The following is a 19,345-nucleotide window of genomic DNA, read 5'->3' as shown; positions in this document are numbered from 1 at the left end:
ATATAATATATACATATATGTATATATACATACATATATACACACACACACACACACACACACACACATATATATATATATAATATAGCCTAGGAACATTGCTTGCTGCAGGAGGACCTTCCGCTCCTTCAGCCAAATAGCTGTTGAAATACCAGCCCACTGGGGTGTGGTTTATTTATCTTTAAAAAAGAGCAGCAAGCCTTGGCCCACTCTCTTGGTTCCGCTTGGTTCCTGCTCCAGTGACTAGGCTCCTTTCCTGATGATTGGTGTTTTGTGACTTTTACCCCCCTGAATAAATATCCCTTTAAATCATAATTGGTGTGGGATTGATTTGCACATAACTTGGCGCCCAATGTGGGGCGCCATTGTGTAGAAGAAATGGCGGGCTGCGTTCCTATCGCCCTGCTCACGGCTGCCTGGCTAACTTCTGCCCCGAAATAACAACACACAAACTGTATTCATTTAAACACTGCCTGGCCCATTATATCTAGCCTCTTCTTGGCTAACCCTCCTATCTTGCTTAACCCATATTTAGTAATCTCTGTAGCACCATAGCACCATGAGGTAGTGTCTTACTGAGAAGATTCTAGCGTACGTCCATCTTGGGCCGGAGCTTCATAGCGTCTGCCCTGAAGAGGAGAGGCATGGCATCTGCCTCATTTCCCTTCTTCCCAGAATTCTGTTCTGTTTACTCCACCTACCTAATTTTCTGTTTTATCAGGCCAAGCAGTTTTCTTTATTTATTAACCAATGAAACAACAGATTGACAAATGACCTTCCCACATCAAGTGCTCAGTGGGTAAAGCTATTGCCCTTCAAGTACAAAGAGTAGAGTTCGGATCCCCAGATCCGATGTTAATGCAGAGCAGGCTTGGAGGCCTTCCTGTAACTCTAGTGCTCAGAAAAAAGCAGTTTGGTTTGCCTGACTATCCACATTGGTGAGCTTTGGATTTAAATAAAAGACTCTGCTTTAACTAATAGCATGGGCAGCAAACAAGGAGGATTCCAATTAGATATTTATTATCTACCTGAACCATTTAACCAATAACCTTGGGAATGATGTCATCAGTACTAAAATGGACCTGATCATTTGAGAATTTAGAAGATGCTGGGATGCCAAGTTCATGGGGTTGGGGTTTAGGATGAGCCTAGGAGTTTGAGTAACATTAAGATAAAAGAGAAGAGAGGATGGGGTTTGACACTATAGGAAATGCACTTGTTAAATGTCCAGAAGACAGAATACTGAACAGATAGAAACAGAAAGACTGATCTGTTAGGCTGAATTGTAGAGAACCACAAATAAGGTTGAATACTGGAAAATTGCTAAAGAGTTTTGTACTTGACGTGATAGTGTGAGAAGGCAGTTTAAGGAAATTAACATGCAAGTTAGTGAGAGAGTGTAGAAGAGTTTATCTGTAAGCAATTAATAAGAAATATACATTCCATAAGTTTTGAATTTAAAGACCCTTCCTTAAATTTTAATCTGAAACAAAGTTATTATGCTTGGGAATAAATTTGAAAGAAAAACACTCAATGAAGTGCAATTCTTCCAAATGTCAAAGTATATCTGGGGGCCAGAAAGGCACAGATTTGTAAAATAGATGAAACCCCGGGAATTACTTTTAATAAACAAGCTTAGATATTAAAACATTCGTTTACATTTATGGAAGACAATATGCAAATAAATAATTCTTAGCTTTGCCATGTCATTTTATATCATCACCCCAGTGTTACCACCACTATATTAAATGGTAGCAGCAAAATGAAAATAATATTTTATATTTTGTTGATGAACTCCATTGTTACTGGGTTTGTCATTATGTATGTTCATATCATTTTCACATCATTTAATAGATTTGCTATACTATCAATACTATTGATATTACAGTTTTGAGGAGATCTTAATGCTAGTTTACATTTGGTAAATAACTAAAATCTCTCACATTGAACAGAAAGCAGTGATAAGTAGGTAATAACAGGTTGTCATTAGAGAACAGGAAGCAGTGATATGTAGGTAATAAGAGGTTGTCAGTAGAGCTCAAGTGGGCAAGAAAGAATACACACCAAATCTAAAAAACTAGACCACATGCTCAATAAATTGCCTCAGAAATTATCTATCCCTTTCATTTACATTCTTGTGAAATATATGGTAATTCCCAAAGGCTAAGGGTGATCAATAAAGGTAATATCAAGAAAAGGCAGTTGTAAATTACCTAGTTTGGAAGTAAATTCTGGCGTCTCTGAAACACTGCAGAACTTCTTGAAAATAACTCAAAGTATAAGTCTTATAGAAGGCATGTACAGTTATTTGATACAGACTGTTCTAATGGCAAGAATCTGTCCCAGGACCGGAAGTCAAAGAATGTGCTCATTTATGCATTTACCGAGTGAATATTCACTAAGTGCCTAAATTACTGGCTGTAAGTGATAAAAATAAACAGTGTAATTAAGGAGAGCAACAAGGGGGTGATGGAGAGCAGAATGCATCACTTCAAATGTTGTGGAAATTCCTTGACTTCTTACATAGGTTCTAGTGGAAGAACAAAATTTCCTCCCCTCTTCCACTCACAGGCCAGATTAAAGTGTTCAGGTGCGGCCACATAGTTTTCAGTGTGGGTCCATATTCAAATGAAATGGAACCCTTCAAAGTGAAGAAGATCAAAGGAATTGTCACAGTTCATGACCTGCTTCTGGCTCCAATGATCTCTGTTTGGGTAAGCTGCAGTGACTGAGATCAAATGAGCTTTCTATTTATAACCAAGTCTGAAGTGTGGGTGAAGCGGTCTAGAGGTAACCTACACAAATGTGTGCCTCCTGGGTTGATTCAAGACTATAGAATCCTGTGGGGACACACATTGACTTGAGCAAAAATGATAGACATTTTGGGCTGGGGCGATAGGACAATGATAAATGTTTCTTGCACAAGCAGAGGATCTGAGTTCCATGTGACCAAGCCCATGTCAGAAGCCGGGCATGGTGGTATTTACCTGTAACCATAGTGCTGTCTCAAAATATGTGAGGTGAGTAACTCCTGGGGTACATACACACACACACACGGATACATATTTGCACACATGCATGAACATGCATACATACCTGCACACGTACATGATGACACATTGGTGAAAGTTTTGAGGATTTATACTGTGTTTTCTACTTGTCAAGTAGCTTGGACCAAGGAAACTGTACAGCTAAGCCCCTTTCTCTTCTGTGTGTGTATGTGTATGTATGGTGTATGAGAGAGAAAGAGGGGGAGAGAGACTAGAGAGAGAGAGAGAGAAAGAAAGAAGGAAAATGAAATCAGGGGAAGAGGTACTAAAGAGCCACTGTGCAGGATTTTTAATTTGATGGTATTTTTTGCTTTAAATATAATTAAATTTTATAAGGCTTCAAAATTTAGTTATGGTTAACCCATTTCACTAATCTCATTACTCAATTTGATCTTTCTCCTTTTTTTTCCTGTTTCCCATTTGCAGAAACTTGCCCTGTATTGTGGTTTCAATGAGAATGTCCCTGCCCCATAAGTTCATGTGTTTGAAGACTTGATCCCCAATTGGTCAGATCCTTTGGGAAGGATTAGGAGGCGTGGCCTTGTTGGAGGAGGTGTGTCACAGTGATGGGCTTTGAAACACTGACAACCTCCTGCCATCCCCAGAGCACTTTCTGCTTTCTGTTTGTGGATTGGAATGTGAGTTCTCAACTGCTGCTTCACAGCCATGAATACCTTGCCTGCTGCCATGCTCCCTGATAGTAAAGACCATCTCTGGAAACTAAGCCCCAAATAAACCCTTTCATCTGTAACTTGCCTGCTTGTCCTTTATCACAACAATAAAAAAACAGTACAAAAGCGGGTTATTGCTGTGACAAACCTGACCTTGCTGGTTTCTGGAAGAGAGTAGAAGACTTGGGGAGCTCAGACTAGAGTAGCAGTTGAACCTTATAAACAAAGTGTAATGAGCAGTTCTACAGGAGCTTGGAAAATGTGAGTGCTGAGAGCAGTGTGGACTATTGAGGTCCAGCTCAGAAGTTTTCAGAGGGGAACAACTTTAGCAACTTGGCTAGAAACCCATTCTTGTGGTATTTTAACAAAGAATGTGGCTGATATATACTGGGTTTTTTTTTTATCCTACTGCACATATTGGCTTTGTGGCAGCCTAAGCAGTTTGGATGCTCACCGTACTAGACCTGGATGGAGGTGGGTGGTCCTTGGACTTCCAACAGGGCAGGGAACCCTGATTGCTCTTTGGGCTGATGAGGGAGGGGGACTTGATAGGGGGAGGGGGAGGGAAATGGGAGGCAGTGCTGGGTCTGAAAAAGCCTGGGATAAAACCGGTCTNCTGATGAGGGAGGGGGACTGGATAGGGGGAGGGGGAGGGAAATGGGAGGCAGTGGTGGGGAAGAGACAGAAATCTTTAATAAATAAATAAATAAAATTAAAAAAATAAACAAATTCCATATTCAGCAAAAAAAAAAAAAGACAAGGTAAAATATAATGGACTAAATTTCTTTGGTGGAGGAGGTTTCAAGGCAACCTGAGACTGACTTTGTTCTGAGGTTATTAGTGAACACAATTATGGTGGTGTAAAATGAAAAAGAGCAAGTAAGGCGCCAATAAGTACAAAGTATACATTTTGAAGAGCGAAAAGCACCAGGAAATTTATTATTGGTGCTAAAGCTTCTCCTGAAACAGAGATGGAGATTTCGAAGACACCGGATTCCTGCTGAAATTAAAGGAGGGGTACCTTCAGGGCGACTAAGCTTCCACATTAGAAAACAAAATGACTTAAGGGATTTATGCTTCAGCAGCAAAGGTTGCTGAAAATTTGGTGGTATAGCTCATGTGGTTCTGGCTTTAGAGTGCTGGAAGATAAATCAGCAGATAGGTTGTAGACTCTTCCTCAACGGCTAAGGAGAGCCACTAAGGCCAGGAATGTAGCAGGAGAGTCTCTGGACGGAGGCCTGGAGAGGCCGTTGTGTGGAGCTGTGAAAGTGAGGCTTCGGTTGTGTTGAGACTTCAAGGTGTTAGAGATGCTAAAGCCCTGAGATTTCTGTCAAAGGGAGCTGCAGATGCAGAGGTGAACCAACCCAAGGGAAAGAAGTGTGCTGGAATCGACAAAACCAGAAGCATGAAGTCCTTTATGCCCTTTGACTTTGACATGCTCCAGGATGTGTGTAGTAGGAGCTGTGGGCTGCATTCCAGCCCAGCTCTGCATGGCTAGCTTTACCAGAAATAATTACACAGAAACTGTTTTCTTTTAAGCACTGCCTGGCCCATTAGTTCCAGCCTCTTACTGGCTAGCTCTCACATCTTGATTAACCCATTTCTAATAATCTGTGTAGCACCACGAGGTGGTAGCTTACCAGGAAAGATCTTAACCTGCATCTGTCTCAGAAAGGAGAATCATGGCGACTGCCTGACTTGGCTTCTTTCTCCCAGCATTCTGTTTAGTTTACTCCACCTACCTAATTTTCTGTCCTATTAAAGGGCCAAGGCAGTTTCTTTATTTAACCAATGAAATCAACACAAACCAGAAGACTCCCACATCAGATCTGCAATCTGAACTTTTGTGTGTTGATCTCGCTTTAGTTCAGTATGTCCTCACTGTGCCGCCATCCATCCCTTTTGGATTGGTAATGTACATCTGGTGCCACTGTATGCTGGAAGTATGAGACTCGGTTTTAGATTTTACAAGGGGTTGCAATTAAGAGATTGCCTTGAGTCCCAGAAGAGATTTTGGAATTTCACACTGTGTTGATACTGCAAAAGACTATGGGGACTTTGAAGTTGAACTGACTCTACTGTTCATTATGATTTGGCCACAATCCAGAGAGTAGAATGTGACAGCTTCAATGAGAAGTGTCCCACGTAGGTTTTTACATTTGAGTACTTGGTCCACAGTTTGGAGGAACTGCTTGGTAACGATTAGGAGGTATGGCCTTGCTGGAGGAGATGTATCATGGAACAGGGCTTCAAAAGTCTCCCAGCAGTTCCTTTGAATTCTCTGCTCCCTGTTTGTGGGTTGGAAATGAGCTCTCAGCTACTGCTCCAGAGCCGTGAGTGCCTGACTACCACCATGCTGCCTACCATGACAGCGATGGGCTCCTACCCTGCCTGAACTGTAAGCTCCAAATAAACCCTTCCAACCTTCACAGGTACAGCTTGGGGGATTCTGTTCCCTCCTTCCACTGTGTGGGTTTTACAGACGCTGAAATCAGATCCAGGGTTTGGTGTAAGTTACCTCTACCCACTAAACTGAATTGCTGGCCATATTTTAGTAATTTCTATCTTATTTCTATGTTATTATTATGCAGATTCTTAACCCAAAGTTACTCAGGAATTTAAATTATCCAGGTTATTATTTTGATATTTCACAGTGTGTATGCAAATACCACACTAGCGTAAATATGAGTTATAGCTGAATATAAAGTGACAAATTTCTTTGATTGAAATCATTCATGATACTTTGAGATTATTTAAGAAAAGAATTTTATAAGACTACATCACTATTATAATAAAAATATTTATTATAAAATTATCACATTTTTCTTCACATAACCTAAAGACAAAAATGTAATCCACACATGAATAAGTTATTAAGTGGGCCTGAGCATTCATAACCATCCACTGTAGCCCAAAGTCTCCCAAGAGTTCAGAAATAACAGAGAAGACTGCTGCCATTTAGTTTACACAGTTGACGCTGTTGAGATTCTAAAGATTTTTTTACTATTTTAAATATAGCTCACAGTATTTGGGTTATTGAACCTAATGCCTTAGATCTTTGGTAAACACAGGTGTTTATATAAACAAACATACAGCTGAAATTTCAGTTAGAAAAACAGCAGCAACAACACAACAGGCAAGCTAAACGCTAATAGTTTTGTATGGTCAGTCAACGCAGGAATCAAAGTCCTGCCATCAAAGTCACTGACCAGGACTTTTAAAGATAAAATGTGAAATCCAAAACAAATAGTTGCAACTTCTGCTGCCAAAGACAACAGCACATCAGCACTAGGTCAGCAGGGAATTCAATGAAGATTTCCGTTTCCCTTACACAGGACTGGTAGTTTACAATGTAGAAAAAGTTTCAATGTTAATTTGACACAAATGTATTTATTATCTCACAAAGTCCCTCATCTTGTAAGATAAGACCCACTTAAGAATCAAAGACACCAATTTATCCTCCTCCCTACCCAGGATAAAACACAGGATCCTTTGGAGGAGCTGGTGGGGACAATAGGAATATGTCTGCCTCTGTTTCCTTCCTTCCCTCTCTCCATCCCTTCCCTTGTTCATTTTTTAATTTCTGTCTTTCCTAAGGGTGACCTGCACGGATAAGGCAGATCTTCCCCGCCTGCCAGTTTTACCTTCATCCTCCCGAGCACCACACACATCACAGCTTTTAGTTGCTAGCTCTCAAAGTCTCCATGGTTCACAAATGACATTGCCCTGGCCTGGAACTTTTTTACTTCCAGCCTACTCCATTAAAAAAACCAAACCAACCAACCAACCAACCAACCAAACAAACAAAAAAACAAAACAAAAAAAACAAACCTCCAAGAAGGCTTTTCATTTTAACACTCTCAAGCAAATTAGGAAATTGTGAACAGATACGTTAATGTTGGAGTGTAGAGAATATAATGAAAACGTAAAATTCACATGTTTTTAAGCCCGGAAAGAAGATGCTTTCAGATTCTTTACCACTTCCAGTTAGAGCACATCCATTCTTTCCCAGTTAGGTTCTTAGGATGTGATTTCTTTCCTAACATGGGTCTTCCCACATGCAATTTTTGCACGTTGGCAATGTATCTCCCTTTCTAACCCAGCTTCTTGAGTGCGGTACGTATTTAACAATTCACTCAAGACCAGGCACCAACCGAGGACACTGACTAATGGACTGCAGCCCAAACAAGAACGGCCGCATGAAACTAGAGCTGTCCTGCCAAAGAGGCTTTCATCTGAGTTTGCACATAGGCCACACTGCCCAGGCTGCAAGTTAGATACAGTGCTTTGGCATCATCCATCCTGTCCTTTGTAGAACACATCAACACCTATGACTGCACATTTCTAGTGACACTCTAATCTCTGTGGGGTGGGAGAACACCAGTGTCTCCATAAGTGATCTTCACTGAACACCAACGTATTTGGAAGGCAACGAGACTTTTAGAGCATCCACCAGCTGAAACTGCAAACCTCAAATCCTGTACTTGTTGAAAAAGAGATATAACTCAGTAGTTGCAATAATCACGAGCCATTCTGCATTGCTGAATGAGGAGCAGGTCACTTGCTGTCTGCTGGAGTCAGGCCCTGTCTTTTCCCAGATCACACTATTGAGCTCCCGCCCCCGTTGGATCAAGGTCTGCCCTAGCGTTTGCTTTTGGCTTGGCTGGTTTTGTTTTGCGGAAACAAGAGTCCACACACACTCATGAAGCAGCACTGCCTTAGACCCACTTTGATCCCATAACGTGTCCACAGGTTCCTTTTCACACTGCCACCTTTTCCTTGGCCAGGTTTTTCGGTTCCTTGCTTGGGATGCACCAGTCGTCGGCTTCGGAGCTCATCTGGTAGTGTTTGAAGGCCGACTTGTTAAAGACAGGCAGTTTTTCTACAGACTCAGAAGATAAAGCCTGAGCGAGGAGGAGACACAATATCTAATTAGAGAAATTATGCATGGCTGCACTTCATTATTCAAAAGACATTTAGAGGTGTTGTTTAATATCCAAATATTCTCATTTAATTGACTTTGTAGTAAAAACGTAACAAAACCATGGTGTTCTAGGTATTCTCCAAAATAAGACTGGAAAAAATATCATCCTTATTTCCACATGACTTTTGGGTCCCTCTGATGTAACGGACTTGAAGAAGAAAGCGATTTCTCCCTGAGGTCTGATAGAGACCTAAGAAGATACTGTCCATATCTATCTTTTGCCCATTTCATAAATGAATAAATACACTTCAGCATTTAATTCCCATGAACAAAACAGAAGCCCAGAAACTTGATGCTGTAGTCCCTACCATCTGTAAATAAATTTTTAGTTGAAAGCATTGGCAAGTGATAAACAGAATTGGGCTGGTGATCTGAACAAACAAATTTAGGCTTTATCTGGGATAGAAAAACATGCCCAGTTTTCAAATTCAAGCAGGAAATGCCTGGCACCCCACTGGCAGCTCATTGGCAATTGTTTCCTGGGTTTTAAACAGGGTCATCTTAAAGTTACAGAGGTCTTAATTTCTATTGTTTCAGTCTGAAACATCATTAGCATGTGTTATCCACAAGGCTGAGTAAAACCAAATTCTAGCTACCCTCACAGATGTCAAGAGAAGTTGTTTGAAAAAGGTTCCCATCAGTGTGCTGTCCCTCTGAGGCTTCACTTCTGTCTGGGTCAACCCTTGAAGCAGGTTGTATGGCTGAGCTTATTCTTGGTTAAGCTGAATTTTAAATGTGCACACACACACACACACACAAAAACAAAACAGAAACTTTAATAACTGCCATTACTTAGATTAACTCAGTTTAAGGAGTTCATGGAGGAACTCAGAGAAGTAAACAGTAAACAAAGCCATGAATTAAAAAAGTTGGTTTTCTACTGAGTTCAAAGCATACCTTTAAGTAGATGATGGCATCCGTCCCATAGCCTGGCATAGAGTAGAGATTCAGATCGCCTTGAAAATACTTGGCATAGAGGCGAGAAACTGGCAAGCCATAGCCGAAACCAGCCTGGAGACCGAAGGTCAATTGTTAACGAAGAAGTAGACATGACCACTGGAGTGCCAGATGTGGAAAGAAGCTAGTAGCCTCTCTCATCCTCATCTTTAAGAACCTAAGTAAATACTTTCTCCCAACTAGAGGTCCTTAGATCTTCACTCTAAAGTAGCTTGCTTTTCGCTTTTCTCATACTCCTGTAAGCCTCTTTAACTGAAGTTGATTAACTTGCCTACATACTTTCTTACAATTCTCACCCCACATTTAGAACTAGGTAGCCGAGATGGCTTCAGCTGTATCACTGGTCTTACCAAAGGGGCATTCCGTGAATTGTCCATCACAGGTGTTGGAGCAGTGGAGTACATGTAACTAAAGAGTCGGTCAGTGATCCTCAGAGGAACGCCGCCTCCTCGGTCAGAAATCTGAAACAGGCAAGCAAATAGGTCAGAGCTCCACTTCAACAACTGCGGGCACCTGGCTACAGGAAAAGCTCTTTTGTCCCTTCAAAAGTCACCCGGTACACATGGCGTTGAGAGTTGTCCCAAATGGAAAGCCATGTTATGATAGGCCCCTTGTAGTTCTCTCTCGACAGAAGCAAAAACAAAAGCAGGGAGGGCTTACCTTGATTGTAAGGTCTTCTTTTCCCAAGACGACAGTTGCCTCGACTGGTGTCAGGGAAGGGCGATTTTCCTGATGCTCAACTGTGGCCCTCATGGCGTTCTAAAGACAACAGAACCACAAGGAATTCAATGGGGAACAATGAGAAACAGTAAATAACTGGTTTTATGTTTAAAACAAAAGCAGCAGAGGGTAATTCAAAGTTCCTACTTCTTAAGTGAGCGATAAAACATCTCTGTAAATATAGTCATTTATGAATGTGTCATGTAGAATATATAATGAAAAATCTTCATTTTCCATGTAATATAACTCCTGGGAGTAATGTCTAATGGAAAAACAATTCTGCTAGCTGTCAAGTTCTTATTTGTAAGCTTAATTTAAATGTAGAAATTGGTTTTTATAGTCCATTTCCTAGTGCTCTATTTTTCTGTCTTTCCATTACATTTTATATCCAAACACCAAAGACTATTACATAAGGAACGAACAGTGAATCATTGAACCAATTTATTGGCTTTTATAAAACTTGCTGGAAAAAAAAAAGGCTGTTACTATTTAAAAGGACAGTCAATAATTCTAAATTAAATTTCTATTTGCATTTGAATATCATCTTAACTTTCACCAGTGATGGCAGAATAACTCTGAGTTAGAGTGCTCAATTAAAAATAAACTAAAACGATGAAAATGGATCACATGTTCTCTAACAGAATAAACTAAAACAAGCATACAGGGGAAATGCCCTGTAGGCAAAGGCTCACTTTATTAGACTATTTTCCTTTCTGATTATCCTTTGGTATCTCTATATAATACCAACTATTCATTGGAATGAAGTAAAATAGATCAGTTGTTAGTAGTCTAATCATACCTCATTGCAAAACATTAGACTAAGAATTTGAAATAGTACATTCTTGTCTCATGTCAGTATTAGAGGCAGATTTTACTTTTTAAGAAAAAATTTCCTCCTCATGTCAATCTATAAAATCATCTTGAATACCATCACAAACTTCAAGTGATTTTTATTTTTTTTTTCTGATTTAAGGTCAGATTATTAGTATGATCTTAGAATGCATAAGAGGATTTGTTGTCTGTGTTTAGTTACCCAGACTAAAGACATCTTCAGTGCACAAGTGTAAATTCTTGGACCTATAGAATCTACACATTTTCATCCACCTGTCTTTCATCAAGTCCAGTAGATGGTTATGGTACACACTGCCTGAGAATCAGGGTCCTTCAGGCTGGATAGAAAGTATGGACTGTGGATAACCATCATGTTCTTCGAAATTCAGAATCCTGGACACTCTCCAGACCTGCATCAGATGTTGCATTTTTAGCAAATCCACATGTGATGGAATTGGCTGGTTTAGATTCAGAATGTGGCCGCCCCACCTAGAGGTCCTAGAGGTGGAGTCTATAGCTGGAGAGTCTACGGTATGAAGGTTGCAAGACTTCATTCACTAATGCATCCACCCCACGGCCCTTTTTAAAGAATAAATAACTATTTCTTTGTTATACATCTGGAGAAATGACAGGAGCACCCTCTCCACTCTTCAACACTGAGATAGCATGAGTCATATCACATATTTTCAAGCACATTGTTTACTGTGGTCTCTCTGCACTTTCCCAAACACTGGCTATATAGATCCTTTATATCAAAAGATTCTTAGGCAAATGTATAAAGACTCTTATTTAAAGAGAAATGATAGCACTGTTAAGGAGAGAACTGCTCAAGGGCAAAGCTGAGATTGCTCCAAAATACCATACCTTGAAGAGTTCAAAGAGCATGTGGTGAAGATGGGAAGGCACATACACGATGTGAATTGGTTGGCCTGGAAACTTGCCTAGAAAACAGTTTAACAAATCAGAATTGAGAGTCAAATCTTTTGCTGAAATGAACTTACATGTATGTGTTTGATTGTTCTAGTTTTAGACAAGATTTGGATAACCACCATTTTCTTTACCTGAACCCTGTGACTTAGAACATTCTCTTTTAAACAGTAAAGACAGCTGGTGATGTGGGAGGGCCTTCTGTCTATGTGTTACTTTTATTGGTTAATGAATAAAGAAACTGGCTTGGCCTAATAGGGTAGAACAGAGCTAGACGGGGAAAACTAAACGGAATGCTGGGAGAAAGGAGGTGGAGTCGGAGAGATGCCATGTAGCCCCACTGGAGCCAGACAGAACTTTACTCGGTAAGTCATAGCAACGTGGCAATACAAAGATTAATAGAAATGGGTTAAATTAATATGTAACAGTTAGCCAATAAGAAGCTAGAGCTAATGGGCCAAGTTGTGATTTAAATAATATAGTTTCTGTGTGATTATTTCAGGGTTAAGCCGCTGAGGACAATCAAGTGGCTCTCTCCTCCCAACAAGCTGACTTATTTTCAAAATGCTGCCCCAACTGCTGCCTAGTATTCTAAATTAATGCTTGCATGTTTCTGCAAATGCAGTTGTAGTTGATTGGCATGTGAGGTGGTGGGGTAAGTTAAGTTACATAGATGGTTCTACTTTCAATATGTTTGAACTATACAATTTCAGTATTAAAACTAAATGTATTTGAAGATAGAAAGAATAGCTATGCTTATAACATTAAAATTAATGATAGTTTTGTTTTTCATATTTTAATGCATATTAAATTACATGATGTTTTTAATCACCAAAAAAATGTAGAGACTAAATGTGCTTAAGTTTCACCAACAGGCCAAAGAAAACAGAAACAAAAACCACATGATACTGTTTGAAAAGAAAAATAGAAGTATTCTTTGATGCCCCAGGCCTGGGAAAGGTCTGAATGAGTAAACACGAGGAAGGTCTGGCACAATCCTGCCTTTGTTTTGTCCAGCAGTACAAGCAGTTTATCGGCAAGTATACCCAGTGCTGCTTACTCTGAGCTAGTTTGCCATTATTACCCTCCTGCTTTTATCCCAGTGTTCACTGGCATTTTAATGTCCTCAGTCTGAGAGTTAGTCTTAACTCTTAGCTGCATCACTAATAAATGTTACTGTATAAACATTGCTTGGAAAGACATATAGTGGAAAGAGAAGATCATTCCAATTTAAGTACGCCTTGATCTGAGAACCTGCTCTCTTCTGGAGTAGAAGAGGATAGTATAAGAACCATCCCCTGTATTGTTCATGTAGTCATTTCCATGTGTGAAGACTCTATCTCACCGGACAACATAGAGTTCAAATTTTGAAGTATATTCTGTTTCCAAATGGAAGCACATCTTTGCAGCACATTTTTAAAATTGTGGTGGACCATTCAACACAAGTTCAAATACACTTGACAAATTCCTATGTGTGTAGTACAATACTGTTAACTACATTGTACATCAGATCTCAAGAATTTGTTCGTCTTACACAACTGAAACTTTACAACTATTCAGAAGCAACCCTTTATCTCTTGCCCCTGAAGCCTTGACAAGCACTGTTGCAATCTCCACTTGTGTGACTATTACTAACATACCTCCCAAGACTGGGCTCATGAGGTATCTGTCATTCTGTGTCTATCTTATTTCTCTTAGGACAATTTGTGAAGTATTTTTGTTCTCTGGTCCTGTGAGTGACTTCTTCAGAGGGATAGCTCCATTGACAACTATTTTCCATACTTTTAATATCCTTATTCTTTATATGACATTTTTTATTTTACTTTTTGAGGCAGAATCTCATATTGTTCAGCTGGCCTAGAGTTTGAAATATAGGAAGGACTCGAACTCCTTCACTTCTCAAGTGCTGCAGTAGTGGGCATCATGTGTGAAGATTATCTTACATATTTTATAGTAAGCAAGAGCCTAGGTAAATCTTTGTTCAAACATTCTTCCTTATGAATTGCTGTTAGCAAGTGATATACACAATTGGAGCTTTTCAGCTGAGGCAATTAGGGAGAAGTTTGGCTTAAAAAAATAAAACAAAACTTTTTTTTGTAAAATTCTAAGCAAGCTTAGGAGACAAAAAACATAAAAGTATCCTTATACTTACAAACAAAAGGTAATATTAAGTTTTACATAGGTTGACTTGTATCTTGCTGCTCGCTTACCATTCACTTGTGTGAGTTTTAATTCTGGCGATGTCAGATAATACTGATCGCAGAGCATCTTTGCACACTCAAAGGCATCTGGAATAGAAATTTTTCATAACAATGAAATAAATTTATTCCAAGTACAGTTGTCAAGGGATATTCAATGTGTTTATTACCCTTAATCTAGAATTCTATTCACTGGAGAATTGGCTTATGTGTATGAAAAATGTCTTTTTAATATTTCATTAAAACAATATTTTATTGAAGTTGTACCAATAGCAATATGTGCACTTCAGAGATCAAATACAATATAAAAGAATATGGCACATGGACCACTTATGTTTAAATTTTTTATAATACTATAAATGAGTGTTTACACTTCTGACACTCAAAAGCAAGGGATCTTGTTGGCAGACTTCATAAAGCATGAACAGAACACGGTGAACACAAATTCATTTACAGAATCACCAACATTACAGATTTGCCAGCCATGCATTATACATTTTCAATAAGGGAAACACAACATCTAGAAATTACCTTGGACCACGGCCACCACATCACAGCTTGGGTCAATGCTTCCAATGTGACTTGGGTTTCCTGTCTTTGAGTCACTGAATATAAGGACTGTTAAAAAATGAAAACAAAGGCATGTTATAGAAACCAGAGTGGTGATTAGAACTGCCATGAAGAAAGGATGTGCGTCCCTAGTCATGGGCCCAGCCTCAGCATGGCTTCTGTGCAGCACCCACACCTCCAGACCATGTGTTGAGAAGGCCACTTACTGTGCTGGTTCATCAGCATCCGAGTAGAAATTCGGTTCATATAAAACCGGTCCAAAAAATACTGAAGGTTTTGATTGGTAACTGGGTCAAGTGTACAGGTGTCTTTATACTCAATGATCCCTTGAGCCATCGTAGGGACCACATTATGATGTCTGTTTCGAACTTTGATGAGTGTGTCTACAAAACTAAGCCAGAACATTTATAGTTAGTAGACATTAACGAAGTTTCCCATGTGTCTCTTTCTTAAGTTGCGTCAGAGAAAACTAACACTCTTTTTCAGCATCAGTCCAAGAACAGTCAATTATAAAATGCTGGATGATGCTACTTTCAGACTGTCACCACACACTCTTGTGCTGTAGTGGAAGAGGCAGTTTCATGAGAGGGTCTGTGTGTCTAGGTTCCAAGTGAAGCCACTCACTGTATGACTGGCACACACATTAAAAATGTGCATTAAGCCTACTTACTAGAAAATAATTAAATTCAAAGATGACTCTACCATGACACTGTGGAAAATAAAACCCTTAAAGGTTCTTGTCATGTTTTAAAAATATTTATCAAGTTAGAAATTGTCGCACAAATAGGAAATATGTAATCACCAATGACCCAGAAGTCCATTAAAAGTTATGTTACAGTGAACTCTCGAGCAAACAGAATCATTGAACTTAATTTAAAGCGCATGTGGAATTCCTTGGGAAACAAGAACTGTAAGTTCGTTCACACATAGCAATCATTTCAGCTCGATGTTTCTTCACTTCTAAAACCATCAAGCTAAAATTGGTAAGGAGTAAGAATTTGCTGTGGAAGTGGGAACTCTTTAATTTAAAAGTCTAAAAACAATCTGAGGTATGTCCAGAGAACTCGGATTTATAAACATGCATTCTCACAAGGAAGACTTACTCTGATAGAACTTTCTGGTCTTCTGGGCTCTTCTCATGGAACTCCACCAAGTCCAGCAGGCTCTGGATGTACCTGGCAGGGCAGAAGATTTAGAGTTAACGTCAGATGCAAAGAAATGGCCACCCATAAAACACCTTTTGAAATTACTGGAAAGGGGAAAGTACCACTCCGTTCAACGTTGCAACTTTCCTTCAGGACATTGGGAAAGAACACGCTAAGACATTTTTAAGGCTGCAGTTCTCCACCTTTTACTTTCCTAGACACCTTTTGTGACAGATGTTGTTATTTCTTCTACTGAAAACACTCATAATCAACTTTTGATAATAGGTTTCATATTTTTTCAGATTGTAGTCTTCAGGAGACCAGAGTCTTGACAATGAGCGCAAGGGACTGCACGTACAATGCAGACTGCACTCATCCTAAGGGCTAATCATAGTTTCTTCAGTCAGTGGATGAAACGCTGTGCAGGACTAGGTGGGGTAGGGCACTTTATCTACTACTGTCTGTAGCATGAATCTGCCCTCCAAAAATCCGCTTGCGGGGTATCAGTACTCAGATTTCAAGACAAAATCATAGATACTGACATTAAATGCTGGCCATGTACTTTGTGTGTATCAGTTTAAGTCTTTTTTAAAAGTAAACAACCTAGGTTAGTTATAGACAGCAACTCTTGTAACAGTAGGTGGAGCAGTTGATGCAGAGAGGGTTTAAGACACTTGCTAAGACACTAAGGGAGATGCAGAGGCAGAATCTGAACCCAAGGCTCACTTTTGCTAGTTACTAATTACAAAGAAACAAAGATCAGACCCTCTCTAACTAGCAGACATTCTGATCTATTTCTAGGCAATGGATTGTTTCTGCAAGTTCAGATTTAATCCTTTGTTATTTTGTAAAGCACAAAATAAAACTACGTATATCGACTGTTTTTCAAATTTCTCCCACAAGTCAAAATTATATTATAGTGAAAGCTGGGTATGGTGGTTCCTGCTTTTAGAGCCCAGGAGTTGGGAGGTGAAGGCAAGGAGAGAGGACCTCAAGGCCAGCCTAAGCTACATAAAGAGTTCCAGGAAGCCTCTGGCACACAAAATATTGTCTTGAAAGACAATCAAGGAAAGAAACAAAACAAAAATAAAAGCACAATGTCCTCCCAAAGTAAAGGAATATGATATTTTAGGGTATTAACAAAAGTCTATCCTTGATTTCTATCTATCCTAATGATAACCTGCCCTAAGTTAACACACACTTACAACTTTCAAAACTACTTTCTGTCAAGACCACGAGTGGTCCGAGTCTGATGCCAGCAGGGCATAAGGAGAGCGACTCGGGTGAGACTAAGTGTGCCCTTACCAGCTCTTCACCAGCTGTACAGAGGGGGTGTTCACCAGTCGCTGAGGGAGGATGTCAATCTCCTTGAGGATATTGGCTAGTCTCACGGGCAGTTCTTGCCGCAGAAAAGAAAAAGAGGTTCTCTCACAGGCATTTTCTGAACCTGCAGTGGATAACACATGTTCACTTGGGAGGGATAGAAAATAAATATCAAATATAAAGGACACTGGAAAATGATATCTTAACCACAGTTAGTGTTTATAAATACTTTAGGAATAGATATCTTTCATATAATTTTCTTTCCATTTCCCCCTTTATTCTTTTAAGAACGACCAATATAAGTGAATCACTTTGTTTTCTTGCTGAGGAGAACTCACTCTGGAGAAATCAGACCACACTCCATTTGTTCTATCCAGGACAGCAGGGCCAGCCTTTCCCACAAAGTCAACAACATTTTCTAGTGAGAACGGACTAAGAAAGACTGGGTGGAAGGAGGCAGAGGGATTTCCAGACTAACAATCAACGATATCACATTAGCATCTGGAAATGTTCCTTGTGGCTTCGATGCAGAAAGGGAGTAACTGGCTTTATTTTAGTAGTAATGTAAACACTTGTAAAACAATAAAAGCAGAATGGTAAAGATGTTGGTTTGGCATGCTGAGAGGCCGACAGTGTAGGTATGTGGGATATGGGTTAAACCTAGCAGTCTAAGATTAGTTTGTGTTATTAGGAACTTGTACAACAGGAAGAACAAAGAAAGTTTCTAGTCCACTATTAAAATAGTAACTGAAAGCAACCCATATATATGCATATATTTCAACTCAAAGATCTAGACAGCCAGAAGAGGAAAGTGGAGTCGAAGCTGAGCTTCTGTAGGGTTACAGGTGATCTACACTTGTGGTACAAACTGTCAGAAAGTAGCCGAACTAGGACACCACAAGGCGCACAGCTTTTGGGGCTCCTGAGTTTCTCAGCCAAGGGGACCTCAGTTTGTCCTAGCTCTGAGTTCAACCCTTCCTATCCTGGGACCTCCCGGCCTCAACGTCACCCTCCTGGACCCCGCGTCCTCTCACCAAAGTCCAGCAGCTGCTTCATGGACAGCGGGGACGGGCTGTAGCGCGAGAATAGTTCGACCTCCCTAGGGACCAGGCCAGCGCTGTTCAGCGAGCTGGCGCTGCGCATCACGAAGCGGGCTGCCTTCATCCTGACGCCCACTTAGGCTGGTGGTAGCTGGGACCCTTTGGGGAACGAGAACTGCTAGGCAGGAGCTCTGTCGGGCAGGAGCAGGTGCGCTGTGGGCTCGGGGTCCCCGGTGCTCCAGGCTGGGTGACTGGTGGACTCTCAGGTCTTCCCACCTCCCGCTGTCTTTTATCTACCTCCCAGCCCTCCCCACCTCTACTTTAACCGGGAGGAGTCACTGGGACTCTGAACTTGGAGCCACACCAATCCGCTCAGAGGAAGAACTTTGCGCTCCGCCCCTTGGACACCGTCACCAGAAAGGCCTGGCACTGTGACCCTTGAGAGGCCTGGCTTGGATGCCCTGACCTGCGAGTGGCAAGGGGGAGAGGGAGGCGAAGGAGGACTCTGGGGCACAGGGGGCTACAGCGGAGCATCTGGAACGACTGGGAAGAAGTGGGCTGGAGTTTGCCCCCTTGGGACTCCCGGGGCTTCAGACCCGCCCAGACTCGTCCTTGTTTACAACTCCCGAGCCGTCTCAATGTCACGCATTCCTCGCCAGAAACTGTTTCCAAGAATCTCGGCTCTGAGAGCGCATTGGTGCTTGCTCAGAGCGGGACTTTTACAGTAGCCAGTCAGCTGCTTCCCAGTGTGTGGACTTCCCTGCCATTGGACCACTGAAGGAATGGCCACCCTATATTTTACCCCACTTCTTAGCAAACAGCCCACGTCTTCAAGTTTAGAACCTGCCCTAAAAGTGCGCTGGGGTGGAGGGTGAGGGAGGAAGGCCAGTTGGTTTCTCTCCCGGAACACTTTCTACCAGTTAATTAAA

At 40.7% G+C, this 19,345-nt stretch overlaps 1 protein-coding gene across 1 annotated transcript; it reads right to left on the bottom strand.

Annotated features, from left to right (window-relative positions):
* Positions 1-6,505: 6,505 nt before the first annotated feature.
* On the bottom strand, positions 6,506-18,707 carry Pdk4 (pyruvate dehydrogenase kinase 4). Its single transcript, XM_050123846.1, has 11 exons — positions 18,411-18,707; positions 17,359-17,500; positions 16,012-16,083; positions 15,115-15,299; positions 14,870-14,956; positions 14,351-14,428; positions 12,078-12,154; positions 10,323-10,421; positions 10,013-10,123; positions 9,603-9,716; positions 6,506-8,625 (listed from the first exon to the last, which is right to left on the bottom strand). Exons 1-11 carry the CDS (start codon positions 18,538-18,540, stop codon positions 8,482-8,484), a joined length of 1,239 nt encoding a protein of 412 aa, XP_049979803.1. The 5' UTR covers positions 18,541-18,707; the 3' UTR covers positions 6,506-8,481.
* Positions 18,708-19,345: the final 638 nt, after the last annotated feature.

The sequence above is a fragment of the Alexandromys fortis genome, unplaced genomic scaffold, assembly GCF_014885135.2.
Source record: "Alexandromys fortis isolate MF-2015 unplaced genomic scaffold, M_Fortis_MF-2015_v1.1 scaffold_214, whole genome shotgun sequence".
Classification (NCBI taxonomy): domain Eukaryota; kingdom Metazoa; phylum Chordata; class Mammalia; order Rodentia; family Cricetidae; genus Alexandromys; species Alexandromys fortis.
The sequence above is the reverse complement of the archived record's forward strand: the minus strand, read 5'-3'. Positions and strand labels throughout refer to the sequence as shown.

Bases quoted from the DNA above. Each gene is read 5' to 3' on its own strand.
- Pdk4 (XM_050123846.1), bottom strand. From the start codon at position 18,540: ATGAAGGCAGCCCGCTTCGTGATGCGCAGCGCCAGCTCGCTGAACAGC. The intron at 15,300-16,011 runs GTAAGTCTTCCT...GTTCTGGCTTAG, and splicing joins GACCAGAAAGTTCTATCAGA to TTTTGTAGACACACTCATCA. The intron at 9,717-10,012 runs GTAAGACCAGTG...TTCGGTCTCCAG, and splicing joins ATTCACGGAATGCCCCTTTG to GCTGGTTTCGGCTATGGCTT.